Source organism: Marmota monax, unplaced genomic scaffold (genome assembly GCF_021218885.2).
Source record: "Marmota monax isolate L192 unplaced genomic scaffold, Marmota_monax_Labrador192_F-V1.1 WCK01_AAM20220418_F8-fsc00043, whole genome shotgun sequence".
Lineage (NCBI taxonomy): Eukaryota > Metazoa > Chordata > Mammalia > Rodentia > Sciuridae > Marmota > Marmota monax.
The window spans coordinates 14,479,715-14,501,176 of NW_026691982.1; the positions used below are offsets into that span (position 1 = coordinate 14,479,715).

General features: G+C 33.6%; 1 protein-coding gene across 1 annotated transcript in view; it reads right to left on the reverse strand.

Moving 5' to 3' along the window:
* The window catches only part of LOC124095283 (phospholipid-transporting ATPase IB-like), a 132,812-nt gene that overhangs the window by 35,206 nt on the left and 76,144 nt on the right, over positions 1 to 21,462 (reverse strand). The window contains exons 18-20 of the mRNA XM_058580449.1: positions 13,684 to 13,758; positions 6,417 to 6,539; positions 2,745 to 2,823 (exon numbers count right to left, since the gene is read on the reverse strand). Coding sequence (XP_058436432.1) covers positions 2,745 to 2,823; positions 6,417 to 6,539; positions 13,684 to 13,758 — 277 coding nt within the window. The remainder of the gene's footprint in view (positions 1 to 2,744; positions 2,824 to 6,416; positions 6,540 to 13,683; positions 13,759 to 21,462) is intronic.

A 21,462-nucleotide genomic window follows, 5' to 3' on the forward strand; every position in this document is an offset into this window, starting at 1 on the left:
CACTTTTGAAAGATTGTTTTACTGGGCTTAAGATTCTTCATTAATAGTTTTTGTTTTCTTTCTCAGCACTTTAGTTTTTCACTACCTTCTGGCTTCCATTTTTCTGGTAAGAACTTTGCTATTGATCTTCCTGACTCAAATATTTACTAGAAATTAACAATAAATGGTCTTTCATGTCATCATCTTTTTTTTTTCAAAATTGTATCATTGTGTTTGGCTCTCAACATTTTTACTACAATGTGTGTATGTGAATGTTTTTACATATAATTGGAGTTCATTGATTTTCTGATGTCTAGTTAATGTTTTCAACTAATTTGGTGACTTTTCAGCTATAATTTTCTTGAAGATTTATTTTGCTCCATTATTTTTCTCCTCTTGTTCTGGTCCTCCTATTATATACATTTTTTTAAGATTTACCACATTTTTTTGAGCCTCTGTGCAACTTTTTTTATTCTATTTTTTTCTCTGTTCTTCAGAGTACATATTCTATATTTATATAACCTCAAGTTCACTAATTCTTTTTCCAGCTCAAATATACTATTGAGTTCTGCTAAAAAAAGGGGGGGGGCTCCATTTTGGTATTGTACTTTTCCTTTAGTTCTTTATTATAATTTTGATTTTCGTTCCAATAATCTCTATTTAATGAGCCATTGTCTTCATATCTTTCATCATGGTTTCTTAAACATATTTATAACGATTGCTTTGAACTCTTTGTTTAATCTGAAATCTGGGTCTTCTTATAGAGTAGCCTCTCTTTCTTACCTGTTTTCCTGTATATGAGTCACATTTTCCTCATTATTTGAATGTTGTTGTTGAAATGGGATGTTTTATATAACATATTACAGCAAAGTTGGATACTGATTCCCTTCCTTCCTTTTTTGGGGGGAGTGGGGGTGGGACAAGGGATTGATCCCAGGGGTGCTTGACCACTGATCCTCTTCCCCAGCCCTTTTTATTTTTTAAGACAGGGTCTCACTGAGTTACTTAGGGCCTAATTTGCTGAGGCTGGCTTTGAACTTGTGATCCTCCTACCTCAGTCTTGTGAGCCGCTAGGAATACAGGCATTCGACACCTCGCCCGGCCCTTCTCTCCTTTTTAAGGTTTGTGCTTGTTGTTGATGCTTATTTCTTGTGAGACTTGGCTAGGCCACTTTAGTGAAGTTTATTTCTCCCCACAGTGTAAAACCTTGGTGTTCTCCTCAGAAGGCACAGCCTTGGGTAAAATTACAGACACTTAGGATAGCAGTGGTTTAAGCTTGAGCTTTCCTTGAGTTTAACCCTGGGCTGTCTTTTCCCCTAACTTCTCTGTCAAGTTATCTCATTCATTTGATGCTAAACCAGGTATTTGGCTCCACAAATTGCTGGAAATTTTCTCTATTATTTTCAACTAGGTCCTGAGACAAAAATTTCTCAGTATCCTGCTCCAGTTAAATTCAGGCAGGAAGAGTTTGTTCTCCCCTTACAAGGGATCTTGTGAACTCCTTCCCTGGTTCTCTGATAAATTCACTAGCCTGTAATTTATCTTGGTGCTGTTCCTTAAGAGGAGCTATTATTTTTGAGAGCATACATGTACTTGAAATTCTATATTCTGTTTCAAATAAAGTCACTTGTTGTGGAGAGGAGGGCTGAAGAGGACAAGAAATTCTGGTGGTCCGCGTCTCCTGGTGAGATATGGTAACCTTGATTGAGAGGCAAAGTGAAAACCCCATGTCCTTGACCATGTGTTTGACATGGAGCTTCCATCGAGCTAAGCTCTGAGGTGGGGAGGAACTAGGTCATGATTCAAATGATAAAAACTCTTGTTCTCACCAAGTTAAAATAAACTTTCTTGAATAGACATGTCTTCATTGGTTTTTAGGACAATTTACAGAGAATCTATAGGCTTTTCTTCTTCGCAGCCAGCTTTGCTTGTGGGGGTCTTCACATAATCATCCTGTGGATGACGTCAGTGGAACTGAGTCTTCATAAACTTCACGAAATTTTGACTTTATTGTTGTTATTGCCTGGTTTTGCTTAATTTTACAATGAGCAATATAATGCAGATTCAGACAGCTTTTAAATTTAAATATATCCAAGCCAAAGAACATGTTGCTAGAAATATCCAATAAAAAGTAAGTCTGGTTATGTAAAGTAATAACATTTCAAACCTTAATTTAAGGTATGTGATCTCACTGAACACCAAAAACATACTTCATAAATATATCTCCTAGTTTTGGGATGTCTTAGACCTAAGCAAGTTCGGAGAAAAATTTCACAGATAAAGTTACTTGGAATATCATATGGTAGGAAAAAGAGACTTGATCAAATAATAAGGTATAAGTTTAAGTTTCAATACAATCTTACCAGACTTGTATTACTAAGTTGAAGCATAAAGTTTTGTGAATGATAGTATACATAAATTCAAACTTACAAGAGCCATCTTTGATTCATTAGAAATGTCTTGTTTTCCATCAGACTTCCTGACTCAAATATTTACTAGAAATTAACAATAAATGGTCTGGAACTCAATTTATACATGTCAAAACAAAGAGAATGGGTTCTAAAGGTCAGTTGTTAAATGTTCAAACTGTAATCTATTAGCCAAAGGAATGTCTAATACTAGATTTAGGTGAGTTTTTTTTTTTTTTTCTGAATTCTATTTTTGTGTCCTCCAGTTCTTTCTATGGATATACACATCACATGAAAACATTAATTTCAGCAAGAGTTACAGACTCTGCTGAATATTTGAAATAATGAAGCTATTACCATGCTCCAGCATTTTTGTGGGAAACCAGAAGAGAATGAAGGAGTGGATCAAAGCATTTATACATTGAATCCAAAACACCTAAAAGAAAACAAAGCAAGAAAGTCAAGATGGTAACCCTCATCGTTATACAAAATTACATATAAGAGGAGGTGAAGGGAAAGGGGGAAAAAAAAACAAGGGAGAGAAATGAAGTACAGAAGATGGGGTAGAGAGAGAAGATGGGAGGAGAGGGGAGGGGAGGGGAGGGGGGATAGTAGAGGATAGGAAGGACAGCAGAATACAACAGACACTAGTATGGCAGTATGTAAAAACGTGGATGTGTAACTGATGTGATTCTGCAATCTGTATACGGGGGGAAAAATGTGAGTTCATAACCCACTTGAATCAAATGTATGAAATATGATATGTCAAGAGCTATGTAATGTTTTGAACAACTAATAAAAAAAAGATGGTAGTTTGGTCTAAATCTAAAAATATATGACATTGTGAAGTATATTTGCTCTGTATAATACAGTCATAAAGCTGAAAAATTTTTCTGTAAATTGAAAAATGTATTATTTATTTATTTATTTTTAAAAGAAATAATTTCAAAATTATAGGAACATTATCTGATATGTTATGTAAAATTATAGAATAATATAAATTAAAATTATAGGATATTATTGAAATCATTTAAGATTTAGGATATCATTATTATTATATTACACATTATTCTATTAAAATCTATTAGATAAAAATATATAAAATAAAATATATTTGTCACAAAAATTACGAAGGTTTATTATACCCAATGAAACAAAACCAAAAGTAATTTTCAAAAGAAAAAAATTTTGCTCAGTTTTAAAGTTTTGAGTTTAAATGTAATTTGAAACTAAACATGATATACTCTGATCTTTTACATCTATACTCTGACCCTCATCAAAATAATTTTTAACACACCATGTACAAGTTTCTTAAAGGAAATCTCAATAATACTGAATCTCTGGGTTCCATCAAACAAGGGTACACATTAGTTAAATGATAAAAAATGTATATTGTTCTTCCAATTTTAAATATACCAATTATTTTTATACTTGCCAGGAAGTATTAAAAATAAGAACCAGAAAACATTTTCTGGAAGAGATTGGATTATCGTAGGGTTTGGAACTGTGTCATCTGTGTTGCACCCACTCAGTCACCTCTGTCACACATGATATGTAATTGAGTAGGCATGGCTATGTACCAATGAAACTTATAAAACCAGGTAGGGGACTGGATTTGGCCCATAGGTGATGGTCTTAACACACAGATCCAAGAAGCTCAATAAACTTCCATAATTCTGAGAAGCACAATAAACATGAGGAAATATGATAAAATGCTTATATCCAATAATAAAGAAAAAAATTTTAAAACCAAAAAGAGAAGAAAGACACATTTTACATAAGGATGAAGATGACAGCAATTTCACATCAAAACAATGCAAACAAGAAAAAAATGAAAAATATTGAAAGAAAACTATCAATCTCAAATTTTAAAGAAATAAAACCATTAACCAAGTGCTATAGTTTGAATACTGGTAGTGTATCCCAAAGGTCCTTGATCTCAGGGGTGGCTTTACTGGGAAGTACTGTGGACTTTTAGGAGGTAGACTTTGTGGGAAGTCTTTAGGTCATTGTAAGGAGCATGCCCTTGAAGGGGGTGGTTGTAGGACCCTGTACCATTCTCTCTCCTTCTCTCTGCTTCCTGGCTCAAGATGTAAGCACTGTGCTCTGACATGTGCTTCCTGTCATTGTCATCCAGTTGCTATAGCAGTGCCTAAAGCTTTGGTGTACTCAATCTTGGACCTGGAACCTTCAGAATCATAAACTAAATACATATTTCATCTTTATAATTTCCTCAGGTATTATATTATATTATTATAGTAACACAAAGTTAATAGACCAAATAAAAACAACTTCAAACATGAATTGAAGGAAGGATTTTTCATACATACAAAAGCTGAGTTAAGGGGCTGGGGTTATCACTCAGTGGTAGAGCGTTTGCCCAGCATATGTGAGTCACTGGGTTCGATCCTCAGCACCACATGAAAATAAATAAATAAAAGTATTGTGTCCATCTACAACTAAAAATAACTAACAAGCAAAAAGCTGAGTTATTGTCAATAGATTTGCTCTACAAGAAATGTTAAAAGCAAGTCTTCAGACAGAAAGAAAATCATAACAGATAATATGATTCTACACAAAAGACAGAAAATCACTGAAAATGATAATTGCCTGGGTAAGATAAGAGATTTTTCTATTTAAATTTTTAAAAATAATGATCGTTTAAGCAAGATATGAATAATATCATAAAGAACTTATAAAAATAAGTAAAATTAACATGTATGTGAAGAATATTCCAAAACTTAGGAGGAAAGAGATGAAAATATACTATTTTTTAATAATATATGTGAAGTAGTATATCACTTCAAAGTAAATTATAACCTAATAACAAATATTATACATTCAAATGGAACTTCTAAAATAAGAAAACAAATATTTATAACAAATAAGTGAACAAAGAAAATAAAATAGGACTCATGAAAATTAATTAATCCAGAAGAAGACAGGAAAAGAAGAATGAAAAAATCATACGTAAGACAAAATAGAAAATGGCAAGATGGTGGGCTTGAACCTAATCAAATAAAAATGTACATTCAATATAAATGATCTAAACATCCAGTTAAAAGGCACACATCAGTTTGGATAATAAAGCAAGTTTTTAAGCTCTCTCCAATAAACATTGAAATATAAATAAACAACAATATAAAAAGTAAAAGAAGTTGAAATAATTATATTGCTAGCAACATGGATTTTAGGGCAAAGAATACTATCAGAAATAATAAGTCATTTCATAAAGACAAAGGGGTCTTTCAAGAGAATATGATAGCCTCCAACAGGATTATGCCTAACATCAGCTTCAAAATACATACAACTACTAGAACTTCAAAGGGAAATAGATAAATCTACAATATGGTTGGAGATTTTAATACCTCTCAATAGAACAAGTGGACAGAAAGACATTATATACTTTACCTCATCAATTCATTTTTTAAGAGAAGATGAAAGATAAGACTATTTTGAGCCAAAACCAAGTCTTATATGCTTTGGCTCAAAGTAGCCAAACTCTCACCTTTTTTTAAAGGCTTATACTAGGTTCTAGGTTTTTGGTTTTTTAGCTTCACTAATTATTGAGATGTACAGTTATGTTTACTCAAAATTGATAAAAGTGTGTGACATTCCTCTTGCAGCCTAGAAACATCCCTTTAACACCCCTCCCACTCCCACTTCCCCACACTGAATCTCAACTTCTATGATCCCAGGAAGTGATCTCTTGGAGTCACCAGGTCCTCTTCCATCCTTTCCATCACTCAGCATGCCTCCTGAACGTGGTGCAAAATCTGTGAGACCACACACATGGTACCTTGCTTGTTTTTCACATGACTTTCTTTTTTGTTTCTGTTTTCCATTTCTCATTTACTGTTATTTCTATTGTTTCAAAGTTAGCTCTCTAAACTAGCAGGAAGATGACACCAAATGCAACATTCTTGTGTTTTAAATAATTTTCCCCCTAAAGCATCAGAAAGGGAAGAGGATCAAAGGTATGTTTGGAGTCAGGTTGAGATGGAAAACCTGTAATAAATTTTTCTTTACCTTTGTGTTGAACATTTCCCCTGTCTGAAAAACTGTGTAGAGTTGTGGATACTCCAGGAGGCTCTTTTGACTGCAACATTTCTCAAAGATTCCCAGAGTTAAAGGTGGTAATGAAGTGAAAATCTACATAGATAATAAGGATTTGTTAAAAATAACTTTTAGTCTATAAGTGAGTTTATCAATATCAACATCTTTGCTTTGACAATATGTTTTATGATTATTAAGATTTCATCTTGGGGGAAGCTGGGTGAATGATATACAGAACTTTCAACTATTGTGCAACTTTTGATATGTCTTAAATTGCATAAAAAGAAGTTATTTACAAAGGAGCTATTATTGAGTCACATAAATTCAAATGGGTCTATCAAAAACTATGACATAATTTTTCAGATTGATTCAATGCTTTGATTCAATACATTATAATTAGGCACACTGTGCTTTATGCACACAAAATTTACACATTTTGCCATGTTTATGAGAATAAAATGAATGAATCAAGTATCTAGCTATTTAAATAACAGCCAAAATGGCTACAAAAATCTAGTAATAATGTCATCTAACTCCTACATGAGAACTAGCTATTCACTACCAGGACTTTGCAAATAGATTGGACTAAACAAAAAATAATTTTACAAGAATTCTTTATCTTGATTGTTATCAGAAATAAAAAGAGGTTTCCCATCATTTTATCTTTGAATATTTGCTATTATTCTAGGAACTATATTAAATTAAATAGAAAGCATTATATTATATGGAAAGTGGGGAAGGAGAGAGAGAAAAGGGAGTAAAGAGGACAAAAATGAGAGAAGGAAAGAAAAATGTGTTAAAAAAATGGAAGTACATGAGCCATATTCACTCTCTGGTTTTTGTTTTTGGTACTGGAGATTGACTCCAGGGGTGCTCTACCACTGAGTGACAGGCCTAGTCCTTTTTTATGTTTATTTTGAGACAGGGTCTTGCTAAATTGCTGAGGCTGGTCTTGAATTTGCAATCTTCCTGCCTTGGCCTCCTGAAGTCCCTGGGATTACAGGCAGGGCCTCTGCACCTAGTTGAACTATGTTTTTTAAATTCTTGTTTTCTGTAATACCTTTCTGGTTTTGGCAGCAAGGTAAAGCTACATCATAAGTGAGTTGGGTTGTTTCCTCCTCTTTTCTGGAAAACTTTTGTCTAAATTTGTTAATATTTCTGGAATTATTTTTGTTTAAATAGGAAGATTTTTAACTTCAAAAATTTTCACAGGCATGGATCATTTTGTTCTTCAGTGATATTTAGTAGTTTGCATCCTTGAAGGAATTTATCCAGTGGGTTGGGGCTATAGTTCAGTTGGTAGGGTGTTTGCCTTTGATCTCTAGCACCAAAAATAAAGGGGGGGGGGAGTTTATCCATTTAATCAAGAAATGTGTTAATTTCACCTAGTACGTCATAATAATTTGTTAAAATATTTGCTTACTTTGTATTTATTATCTGTAGAGTCTATAGTAAAAACTCTTCTTTCGTATGTGTTACTGTTAATTGGTATCTTTTTTTTATTTATTTTATTTTTATTTGATTCATTTGGTCAGTTTGTCTAGGGATTTATCAGTCTTAATGACCTTTTCTAGCAGTCAGTTTGGTTTTCTGTCTTGTTTGTCTGCCTTATTTTTATTTGACTCAGGCATTTTCTTTGTTACTTATTTTGCTGTGCTTATTTTGGGCTTCATTTATTCTTCTTTTTCTAGTTTCTTTAGGATGATTCTTGGTTCACTGATTTTAGGCCCTTGTTTTCAATATAAGCTTTTAAAAATGTATATACTCCTCTATGCATTCATTGCTTTAGCAATATCTTGTACAAATTGAAAATCTGTGTGTTCTTTTTTTTTCTGTTTAAAATATCTTCTAATTTCTCCAGTGATTTCTTCTGTGATCTATGGTGCATTTAGAAGGGTGTTCTTTAATTTTTTAGGTATATGGTTATTTTATAATATATTGCTGCTTTTGATTTCTACTTTAAATCCATTGTGGTCAAAGAACATATTAACTCTTATTGCCCAGTATGTGATTTATTTGGTGAATCTTTCACCAAAGTAATTCACTATGTTAACAGATTCAAAAGGAAGAAGCACACAGTTATTCCACTAGGTGAACAATGTGAAAGAGCTTCCTCAAAAATACTGCAGCTGATGTATTTTAATGGTAAAATGATAATGAAAGTGTGCCCTTAAGATCAGAAGCAAAATAAGAGTGTGTGATATTACCTCTTGGAAAAAAATACAGATTCTGCTATTGTGGTTGGGTGTTTTCTATAAATGTCAATTTGGTCAAGTTAGTTATAATATTGTTCAAAACCTCTGTGCACTTTCTGAAGTTTTATATATAGTTTCTATCAATTAAAAAAGGAGTTTTAAATCTCCAACTGTATGTGTGAATTTATTTAATTTTCTATTTAATTATATCAGTTCCTTAATTTCTAGTAAGTTGCTAATATGCTACTTTAATAGTGATTACATATTTAGAATTATTTTAATCCTTTTGTCATTAAGAAATGTGCATCTTTATCATTAGACCATTTCTTGTTCTATAGTCTGCTATTCTATAATTTCTACAGCTACTCTAGTTATTATAGTTTGGATATGAAGTGTCCCCCAGAGACCCATGTGTTTTCCAATGTAAGAGTGAGTGGATTTCCAATGGGAAGTGAGTGGATCATGAGTGCTCTGACCACATTGGTGAGTTAATCCATTCATAGCTGAATGGACTCTTAGGAGGTAGTAGAAATTGTGGAAAGGGACCTGGTTGAAGGGAGTGGGTCCTTGGGGCATGCCCTTGGGGACTACATCCTGACCCTTGCCTCTTCTCCCACCGCTCTCTGCTTCCTGGCTGCCATGAGCTAAGCAGCTGCTCTTGTTTGCTATGTCTTTCTATAATGATGTTCTGCTTAATCTCAGGTCCAAAGTGCTGGAGCATGACCATGAGCCAATATCAATTTTTCCTCCTTTAAGTTGTTTATTCCAGATATTTTGGTCATAGACGGACGACTAATGTACCAGCTTTCTTTTATTAGTATTTACATGGTAAAATTTTTTTTTTCAATTTTTCCCTTTTGTGTCTTTATGTTTGAAGGTTTCTTGTAGAAATCATATAGTTTTGTATTAATTTTAAATCCAATATGACAGTCTGCTTTTTAATTAGCATGTTTAGGCCACTTGTGATTATAAATATGTTGGATTTTAAATCTATTTGTTTTGTGTTTGTTGCATTCATTCTTTTACCTCATTTCCTGAATTCTTCTTCATTAATCATTTTTAATTTTTATCTCCATTACAGTCTTATTATCTATACCTTTTATTAGGTATCCATTAAGGTTTACATTATACATGAGGAATATATCACAAAATTCAAATACTATTGTACTTTAACTTCTCACTTGTTCACTTTGCTATACTTGTCATGTATTTTAACTCTATATAATTGATAAGCTCTAAATTATTACTTGGGTTTTAAACAAACCATTTAATCAATTAAAGAGATTGAGAGTACCAAAATTTCCCACATTTCCCACCATAATCAATATTTTCTGATGCACTTCAATTCTTTGTAGAAATCCAAATTTTTGTATATTTTTCCTCTTGCTTAAATAACTTAATATTTAAGGCATACAGGGTCTTCTGGTGATGAATTCCCTATTTTCTGAGTGTGTATAGATTTTAATTTCACCTTAATTTTCTAAAGACATTTTTGCTGGGTATAGAATTCTAGATTAATATAGATTAATCAGAACTTTAAAGTTATTCTATTGTTTTATGCATAGTCTATGAGGTTGCTAATGTGAGATCTGCTTTTATTTTACATTTGTACTCTATATGTAGTGTTTGTTTTTTATCTGGCTGCTTTTTATAATATTCTTGCAGTCACTGGTTTTCAGCAATTTGATTGTGAAGAACATACATGTGCTTTTTGTTTAGGCTTATTCTTTGTGAAATTTGTTGATATTCTTACATCTCTGTGTTTATAATGTTCACAAAATTATGACATGTTCAACCAATATTTCTTGAAACATTTTTCTGCACCCTCTTTTGAAGCTCTAAATATAGGAAGGTCAAGAGTTCCTGACATTCTTCCTGAGCACAATATGTTTCTGATCACATTTTTTCCATATCTTTTACTCTGTCCTTCCTATTGACATGTCTTCATATTTATTGATCATGTTCTGAGGTTTGTAATCTAATATTAATTTTTCCATATATATTTTTTCATTTTAGATAGTGTATCTTTCATCTCATGAAATTCTATTTGGTTCTTTTCTATATCTTTTATCTTTCTCATTATATTCATGTTTTCCTTTATATCCTTGAACATGTTTATAAAATTTATAGTAATTGTTTTAAGGTTTCTGCCTACTAATTCCACTTCTGAATTAGTCTTTATTGATGTATTTTTCACCTAATTATTGAATGCTGAATATTACAAACATGTTGTTGGGAGCTGAAGTGCTGGTGTTGACTGTCATCTAAATACTGTGTCTGTGTTCTTTTTCTTCTGGTTGTTGTTTGTTGAGAGCCACAGCCAAAGGGGCCCCAGCAAACTTCCAGCTGCCAGCAAACTTCCAGCTGCTGGCTGATGATTGGCTCACAGCGGCCCCAGCAACATCTAGCTGATTGGCTCCTCGGCCCCAGCAACATCTAGCTGATTGGCTCCTCTGCGGTGATGCTCATTGGACTGTTTCCCTGCCCTTTCAGACCACGGAGCTGCTCACTGGGGGACTTTTTTGGCTCCGCCCACGTGACCCAGCCAATCGGCCTCAAGAGCAGGAGGATGGTGGGAGTTGGAGAGAAGCTTGTGGGAGAGAGAGAGGCTTGTGGAAAGCCGGTGGTGGCAGTTGAGGCTCTGAGGGTTTTTCCTGAGAGGCTGTTTTGTTTGGCGTGTGTGGTTCTAAAAATAAAGTTAGTTTCTTTTGACAAGTGGCTCCTGATTGTGCCCAGCCAGACTGCGGCAGTTGTTGTTGTTGTTGTTGTTGTTTGGTTGTTATTTAAACCAGGAATTAAACCCAGAGGTGCTTAACTACTAAGCATCATCCACAGCTCTTTTTTATTATATATTTATTTTGAGACGTTGTCTCACTAAATTGGTTAGGGCCTCATTAAATTGCTGAGATTGGCCTTAAACTTGCTATCCTCTAGCCTCGGCCTCTTGAGGCACTGGGATTATAGTTACATGTCACCACCCCCAGCTCTTTTGCCTGTGTTCTGAAATATAGGGGACTGATTATATGTTGTAAAATATGTAAGTTTTGTAATTGTAGGTTCAGAATAATTTCTATAATAGGACGAATTCACCCTTAGGATTCAAAGTGGCCTGTATGAGGAATTTACCGAAGATCCTTTGTAAAAGGAGGTCTTCCCATTCTGGCTGATAAGAATACAGATTATTCCCAGCCCTGAATGAGCTCCAAGAACTATTTTGGCCTTTCTGGTAGTTCTTTCCCCAACTTTGCATAGACTTTTTTCAGTGCATGTATGAACCAGTCCTACACCGAAGGGGATCCTCTGCGGTTCTTCAGACACATTCTCTCTTCTCTCTCTCTCTCTCTAGTTTTCTTTTTCTTTTTTTTAATTGTCAATGGATCTTTTTATTTATTCATTTATATGTGGTGCTGAGGATCCAACCGAGGGTCTTGCACATGCCAGGCTCTACCACTGGGCAACAACCCCAGCCCCTCTAGTTTTCTTTTTTCTGTCATTCTACCAGGCAAATCTTAGCTACCTTGGCCTGCTGAACTTCAACCTTTGTGTCTTCATTCAGGAGGACACCTGGACTTTCTTTTCTTTCATTTTGCTTTGGATTTGTCTTCCTTCACTGTGGCTGGGAAGTAAGACTTCTCCCAGAGACGACACCATCAGTCAGCCTGTTGCCCAAAGTCTGAAAATTTTGTTTTATACATTTTATCTGATATGCTAATTTTTTGTTTGTTTTAATTTTTCTGATAATAGATAGTTCTTGTAATAGTTGGTCATACATGGGTAGAAGTAATACATGACCTCTAGAAATAGTATGACAATTGATGTAATTATAAAATAAGAAAACAGAGTCTATCTCTGGCACTGTGGTCTTGAGCTTTGTTTTTATCCTATCTGTAAAGTGAATGTGAATTGGGATGAGACTTAGGAAGTCAATGGATATTCATGTCATCCACTTACTGCTTGATAAAACCAAATTAATAAACAAAAAATTACATCTATGTTTCCTATTATAAAAATATAAGATTCCATTGATCAGTATCAGAGGCTTGTACACTGATAGTGATTTTTCTAGGAAAGAGGAGAGATTCTGTCACTCTCTTCACCACTATGGAACCTTTAAAGAAGGTTGATTAATATTATCCTCTGTAATCAAGAGTCTAATAAAGACAACTGTGTGTATAGCCTCATTGCTGCTGTACTCTTGCCAAATCCATCTATCTATGAGCATCAACACAAATTAATTATTCACAGAGCTAGACTTTTTTATATTATTGGACAGTCAATGTCTTCTGTCCAGTGACATCTGCCTGTGCTGTTTCTGAATTCAAGCTCCTAGAAGACAGAATTTCAGAGGTTATAGCACATAATACACAGTGATTGCTATAATTCCATACAAGAGAGGCATCATGTTATACTTGCTGGAAACCTAATTTCTAATCCTCAAAGTCTTACGATGAAATAACAATACAAAAAGAAAAAAGGGAAAAGGTAATGTAGCTACTTTTGACTTCCAAATGATTTAAGTGACTCAAAGGATTCTTTTTTAAATTTTAGAAAATTTGATTATAACAGAAAATATATACTATAAAACAAGATAAAATTTATTATTTAGTACAAACACGTGATTTATTTTTCATATCAGTTTTTAACCAGTTTGTTTAAAAGGACATGGAATTACAATATAAACATGCACATACACACAAATGCAAATGTAGGTAAACCTAAACTTTATGCATTAAATGGAATGGGTATAGATAAAGTTTAGTAATTTTCACTTGGCTTAAAAGCATGAAAACTTTGCTTAGGTATAGAGTAAAAAAGTTGCATATATTTTATGTAATAATAACACATTTGGTACACATTTCACATACTTACTCTAAAATGATCTGCCGTGATTGAAAGCACATGTGAAGAGTTTGAACTTCTGTATGATTTGTCATGGTAATGAAGGCCCTAAAGATATATTTGTCCTGAGTGCTAAGTACCCAGATGACTGACTTAGAAATTCTTGAAGTTATGCATGCTATCAGAGAGAGGAAGAGGATGCTTACCACATTGTACAAGCTGATGCACCAATGCTCAAATATAATCTGCCCAGAGAATCCATTAACAAAGGAGAACCAAAGCTGGAAGAGAGGGAAGCTAAATGAAGCATTTCATCAATGTTGACCTAAATATATCCATATATTGAAAAGAAGTGATACAGAAGAGGGACACTTTCTCTGGCACAGCTGCTAGAGGACAATCACTTAGGGGACCATACAGATGTCCTTTCATAAACTATGAATTGTAAACACCAATCCTTAATGATGTTAAAAATATTGATGTATTTGGTAACTAATGGCATACATCTTTATACTAAAATACAAACTTCTTGCAAAAGTCCAGATTTTTATTACAGAAAATCTTAAATCAAGTAACAAAGTTTACTATGTAACAAGTAATAAATTTTATGCCTTCTATGTGAATAGTTACAAAAAATATACTCTGTAAATCTTAGTATGTCAATAGTAATAACAAGAATACATGGGATTTTAATAAAGCAAACATTGTGATGTTACTTCAAATGCATAGTCATATTTAATCCTCATAGCAATACTGTAAAGTTGTTGTTGTTATTATTATTATTATTGTCAATTTAAGAATTTTGAAAAGTGAGGTTAGGGAGATTAGATTGTTTACTCAGGTTACACAGCTAGTAAGTGGCAAAGATGGGACTGAAATGCAGATCCATATAACTCATGCTCATTCTCTTAAAAGCAACATTAGGGGTGATTTGTTAAAATGTATCAGGAGTCTTAAGACTATATAATTACCATCATACATTAGAAAAAATTCTTCTTTGGTCACATTTCTTCGTTTGATTTAATAAAAACAAAGCCCAATTTCCTCTTTTCAATGATAAGAGGTGGTCTTTACATTCATGGAATTTATTTTATTATTGACTGACAAAATAATTGTACATATTTATGGAGTACAATGTGATGTTCTGATACAGGTATACACTGTAAAATTAACAAAACAAGTTTGTTTTTTTTTTTCCCTCAAGATGGAGGTCACTTTCTTGGCTTCTTTGTGACATGAAAAAAAAGGGGTGGGGGGACTTTACCAGGATTTAATACTAGACATTCAAAGCAGATCAGGGACTCAGGAGGTTGGATAAAATAAAATAAGGAAGAAATCCCCAGCACCACAGCTGCTTCTATAGTTGGAGGCATGAGCCAAAGAAGTCCCTCCATGAGCAAAGTGGAGGGATAAGGGAATTAAAGGAACCTGCATTTTTAGGAGGGCTGTGGGGTGTGCAAGTACAGAGATCAAAGACACTGACCAACTAAACTGAAAGATGTGCTGCACAATATCCTTGTGCAGGAAAGAAGCCATGCCTCTCCAGGCTGCCGCAGAGGACAGAGTCAGAAACCATTTTGCAGTCACAGCTCAGGGGCTGGCATCTAGGGGAGCCAATTCCTGGCAAACATGAGTATGGCCCAAAATACAGGCCCGGAAAACTCACACTGCAAGACATGGAGTGGGCCCAAGTGACCAGGAGAAAATCAAACGTGGAGAGGGGTTTACACAGGGATTACACAGGAATACAGATTGTATAGATCCCCCTGTTCCCCCCACCCACCCCACTCATCCCCACCCCACCTCCAATCCAGCCACTTGTAGGACCAGTTGGAAGAGACATATCTGGCTGGGAATTCAAAAGCGGGTGGGGCAGAAGAGTTTGGAGGCTTAACTCAAGACCAGGAAAGGGGAGGGGTTCCTGCAGGGGATGAGGGAGACTAAGAATTGCCTCTACTACTGCAGGAATAGAACCCAGAGGGGAATCGCTGGGGTGCACTCTTCCAGGATGGACTGGCAAATGCTGGGCCCTGGAGGTGAGCTGATTTAAAATTTTCAGACCAATCACCATTCAACAAAAACCCTGGAGCCTACCTAAGCCTAAACCCTACCTCTAGGAGCACCACCTAGGGATTTCCTCTCAAACTCTAGCAACCCCACCCTGAGGGTTTAGCAAGCATCACACTCCAGCCCACCTAACCTAATACTGCTGAGAAGGGAAGCTGAGAATCTTTTTAACTCCAGTAGAAACAATTCTTTTTCATTGAGTTTTTTTTTTTCATTTTTATTTATTCTTTTTTTCTCTGTTTAATTGTTACCTGAATGGTTCAGGGACAAACACACACACACACACACATACTTGTTTTTGTGTTTTGTGTTTTTGTGTTTTGTGTTTTCAAAGCCAGTTATTTTTCATGGATCAGTATTTTTAGGACTAGGATATTTGGTTAGTATATTTTGGTTTTGTTTTATATTCTTTTATATTAATTTTTTAATTTTTACTTTATACATATTTTTTCTCACTTATATGTTTCCCTCAATTGTATTTTTCTCTTCTGCTAATAGCCAATCTCTGTTGTTCTCTCTTTTATTCTTCCTTTAATTTTTTACTTCTATTCTCTCTCCTCCTCCCTCATAATCATTACTTCCTACATCATTTTTGTTCTCTTCTTGTCCATTCAAAATCCTAAACCTATTTGCAAACTTACTGTTTTTACTGTGGGCAATAACTGATCATATAATTTCTGTTTATTTTGACAATTAGAATTAAAGATGTCACAGCATGAAATATTTGATGTACTGCTGTGTATTGTTTGCATTGGTTGTTGTTATTATTTGTCTCCCCCTAAACAGTGAGGTTTTAGAAACTTTCAGGGACACTTTAAGTCCACAGGGTAAAAACTCTACTGCCTCAGATCCATACTGTTAGATGGATGGGCACACAAATAAGATGAAAAAGCAAGGGAATAAATCAATCCAAACAAACCAAGATACTTCAATAATAGAACCCATGTATACCACAATGGAAGAAATGTCAGAGAAGGAGTTTAGAATGTTCAGAGTTAAATTGATCTGTGAGGTAAAGGATGATATAGAGTGAAATCAGAGAGAAAATACACAAAGTGACAAATCACTTCAATAAAGAGATAGAGGTTCTGAAAAGTAAAATCAAGCAGAAATCCTGGAAATGAAGGAATCAATAAACCAAATTAAAAATTCAATGAAAAGGATCACCAGCAGACTATACCACTTGAAAAACAAAGTTTTTAGGCAATAAAGACAAGATATATATTTTAAAAATGAACTTGACCATGGCAAAAATTTGTTAAGAGATCATGAGTAGAAATTCTAAGCAATATGGGATTATATAAAAAGACCAAATATAGGATTTGTTGGGACAGATGAAGGCTCAGAGATACAAATCAAAGGAATGCAGAATCTTTTCAATGAAATAATATCAGAAAATTTCCCAAATCTAAAGAATGAAATGGAAAATTCTATACAAGAGACTTACAGGACCCCCAATGTACAAAATTACAACAGACCCACATCAAGCCACATTATAATGAAAATGCCTAGTATACAGAACAAAGACAGAATTTTCAAATCTGTGAGAGAAAAGTATTAGATTACAAGGGGAAATCAATTCAGATCTCAGTTGATTTCTCAACCCAGACCCTCAAAACTAGGAGGTCCTGGAATAACATATACCAAGCTCTGAAAGAAAATGGATGCCAACCCAGAATCCTATATCCAGCAAAATTAAGCTTCAGATTTGATGATGAAATAAAAATCTTCCATGATAAACAAAAGTTAAAAGAATTCACAACAGAAAGCCTGCACTACAGAATATTTTCAACAAAATATTCCATGAAGATGAAGTTTAAAAAAAAAAAAGTGAAAACCAGCAAAGGGAGGAACTGCACTAAAGGAACAGTCAATCAAAGGAGAAACCAATTCAAATTAAAAATTAGATATAAACCAAAATGGGAATACAAATCATATCGCAATAATTACCTTGAATGTTAACAGCCTAAACTCATCAATCAAATGACACAGACTGGTATACTGGATTAAAAACAAGACCCAACAATATGCTATCTCAAAGAGATTCACCTCATAGTCAAAGACATCCACAGACAGAAGATGAAAGGATGGGAGAAAACATATAACTCACATGGATTATGTAAGCAAGCAGGAATTTCTTCCTCATATCAGATAAAGTAGACTTCAAGCCAAAGTTAATCAGAAGGGACAAAGAAGGTCATTTTGTATTGCTTAAGGGAATTATACATCAACAAGACAAAAACAATCATAAATATTTATTCCCCAAACAGTGAAGCATCTATGTACATCAGACAAGCCCTTCTCATTTTTAAGAACCAAACAGGCCACAACACAACAATACTGGGTGACTTTAACACATGTCTCTCACTATTGAATAGATCCTCAAAACAAATAAACAAACAAAAAAAAACCTATAGAAATAAATCATACAATCAATAATTTAGACTTAACAGACATAAATAGAATATTTCATCCATCAATGAGCAAATATACTTTCTTCTCAGCAGCACATGGGTCCTTCTCTAAAATAGATCATATCTTATGCCACAAACCAACTCTTAGCAAATACAAAAAAACCAGATATTAGATATTAAACCATATAGATATAGATATTACTCTGCATTCTATCAGATCATAATGGAATGAATTTAGAAATCAATGATAGAATAAAATGTAGAAGGTACTCTAACACCTGGAGACTAAATAATACTCTATTGAATAATGAATGATGTTAAGAAACCATGAACAGAACTTCCAAGAATTATGGGATAACATAAAAAGACCAAATTTGAGATATATAAGGACAGATGAAGGCATAGAGAGAGAGAGAGACCAAAGTAATACACAATATTTTCAATGAAATAAAATCAGGAAATTTCCCAAATCTAAAGAATGAGATGGAAAATCAAATACAGGAGGCTTACAGGATCCCAAATATACAAAACTATAACAGACCCACACCAAGACACATTATTATAAAAATGCCTCCCTTACAGAATAAGATAGAATTTTAAAGGCTGCCAGAGAAAAACAACAAATCACATTTTATAGAAACCAATCCAGATCTCAACAGATTTCTCAAACCAAACCCAAAAAGCTAGGAGGTATTGGAATAATATAAACCAAACTCTGAAAGAAAATGGATGCCATCCAAGAATACTGTGTTCAGCAAAATTAAGCTTCAGAATTGACAACGAACTAAAACCCTTCCATAATAATAAGAAAAAGCTACAAGAATTCACAACTAGAAAGCCTGCACTTTAAAACATACTCAATAAAATATTCCATAGAGAAGGAATAAAAAATACAGTGAAAACCAGCTAAGGGAGGAACTACACTAGAAGAATAGTCAATCAAAGGAGAAACTAATTCAAATTAAAAACCAGAAATAAATTACACTGTCAGGGAATAAAAATCATTTTTCAACCATAATATTGAGTATAAATGGCTTAAACTCATCAATCAAAAGACTGGCAGATTGGATTTAAAAACAGGACCCAGCAATATGTTATCTCCAAGAGACTCACTTCATAGGCAAAGATGTCCACAAACTGAAGTTAAAAGGATGGGGAAAAACATATCATCCACATGGATCTCATAAACAAGCAGGGGTCTCTATTCTCATATCAGATAAAGTGGAGTTTAAGCCAAAGTTAATCAGAAGAGATAAAGAAGGTCATTTCATACTACTTACGGGAATCATTACATCAACAAGACATAACAATTATAAATATTTATGCCCTAAACAATGGAGCATCTATGTACATCAAATAAATTTGTCTCAATTTCAAGAATCAAATAGGCCACAACACAATAATACTTTAACACACCTCTCCATCACTGGATAGATCCTCCAAATAAAATCTAAATAAAGAAGTTACAGAACTAAAAAATACAATTAATAATTTAGACTTAACAGACATATATAGAATATTTCATCTAATATGAAATACACTTTCTTCTCAGCAGCACAGTGATCCTTCTCTAAAAGAGAAGATATCTTAAGCCACAAAGCATCACTTAGAAAATACAAAAAAAAAATGGAGATTATACCTTGCATTCTATCAGATCATAATAGGATGAAATTTGAAACCAATGATAAAATAAAACATAGAAGCTACTATAACACCTAGAGATTACATAATATACTATTAAATGACAAAACTGATTAGAAGAACAAATCAAGAATGAAATTTAAAAAGTACTTAGAGGTAAATAAGAATAGCAACACAACATATCAAAATCTCTGAGACATTATGAAGGCAGTGCTATGAGGAAAGTTCATTGTATTAAGATCATTCATTAAAAGAATAGAAAGACACTCAATAAATGACCTAACATTACATCTCAAAGCCTAGAAAAAAAACAAAAGAACAAATCAACACAAAAAGCAGTAGAAGACAGGAAATTATTAAAATCAGAGCCAAAATAATGAAATTGGAACAAAACAAATTCAAAAAATCAATGAAATAAAAAGTTGTTTCTTTAAAAAAATAACAATATTGATAAATCCTTTGCTAACCTAATGAAGAGAAAGAGAAAAAACTATAATTAATAATATTCATGATGAAAAAGAAAACACTAGCATAGACATTGCTGAAATACAGATGATAATCAGAAACCATTTTGGAAATTTATTTTCCAATAAAATAGAAAATTTTGAAGACACTGACAAATTTCTAGAGACATATGACCTACCCATATTGAAACAAAATGACATAGAATATTTAAACATAAATTTCAAACTATGAAATTAAAGATGCCATCAAAAGCCTACCAACAAAGAAAGCCCAGGACAAGATGGATTCTCAGCAGAGTTTACCAGGACCTTCAAAGAAGAACTAATACCAATCCTCCTGAAATTATTCCATGAAATAGAAAAATAGGGAAACTTTCCAAACCCATTCTATGAAGCCAGTATTACTCTGATGGCACAACCAAAGACATGTCAGGGAAAGAAAATTTCAGACCAATATACCTAATGAGCACAGATGCAAAAATAATTAATCAAATACTGGCAAATCACATACAGAAACATATTAAAGAGATAGTGCACCGTAATCAAGTGGGGATCATTCCAGGGATGCAAGTTTGTTTCAACATGCAGAAATCAATCAATGTAATTCACATCAATAGACTTAAAAACAAGAATCACATGATTATCTCAATAGATATAGAAAAAGCATTTGACAAAATTAAGCATCCATTTATACTCACAACACTAGAAAAACTAGTGAGAGTAGGAACATACCTCAATATTGTAAAAGCTGTATATGCCAAACCCCAGGACAATATCATTCTAAATTGATTTAATTCTAATTCCTTTAAAACAGGAACAACACAGGATGCCCTCTTTTGCCACTTCTAGTCCAAATATTCCTTGAAACTTTAGCCAGAGTAATTAGGCAAAAGAAAGAAATTTTAGGGATAAGAATAGAAAAAGAAGAACTTAAAATATCCCTTTTTGCTGATGACATGATTCTATATTTAGAAGACCCAAAACTCCACCAGAAAATTAGAACTCATCAACAAATTCAGCAAAGTATCAGGATATAAAATTAACATCCCCAAATCAATTGTGTTCCTATATACCAATTATGTTTTATTCTTTAAAGTATATGAAAAAATGCAGCTAAATATATGTAAAACTGGGAAAGCCAGAGTCTAGCTAGAGGTAACTCAAATTTGATGAATTGGAAGAAAAATTTTCAAGTGATGCTGGCTTGCCAAGTGCCTCAGATTCTCTCAGAGAATTATTTATTAAAAAACTGACCAACATTACTACTGTTTTTTTCTTCTTGGAAAGGGAAAGTTATTCACTGTACTTGTCACTTGACTGCCAAAAATGCAATAGCAGTATCAGTAAAATCCTCAGTGAAATATTATCATGACAAATCTATCAATGTATCAAAAGAATT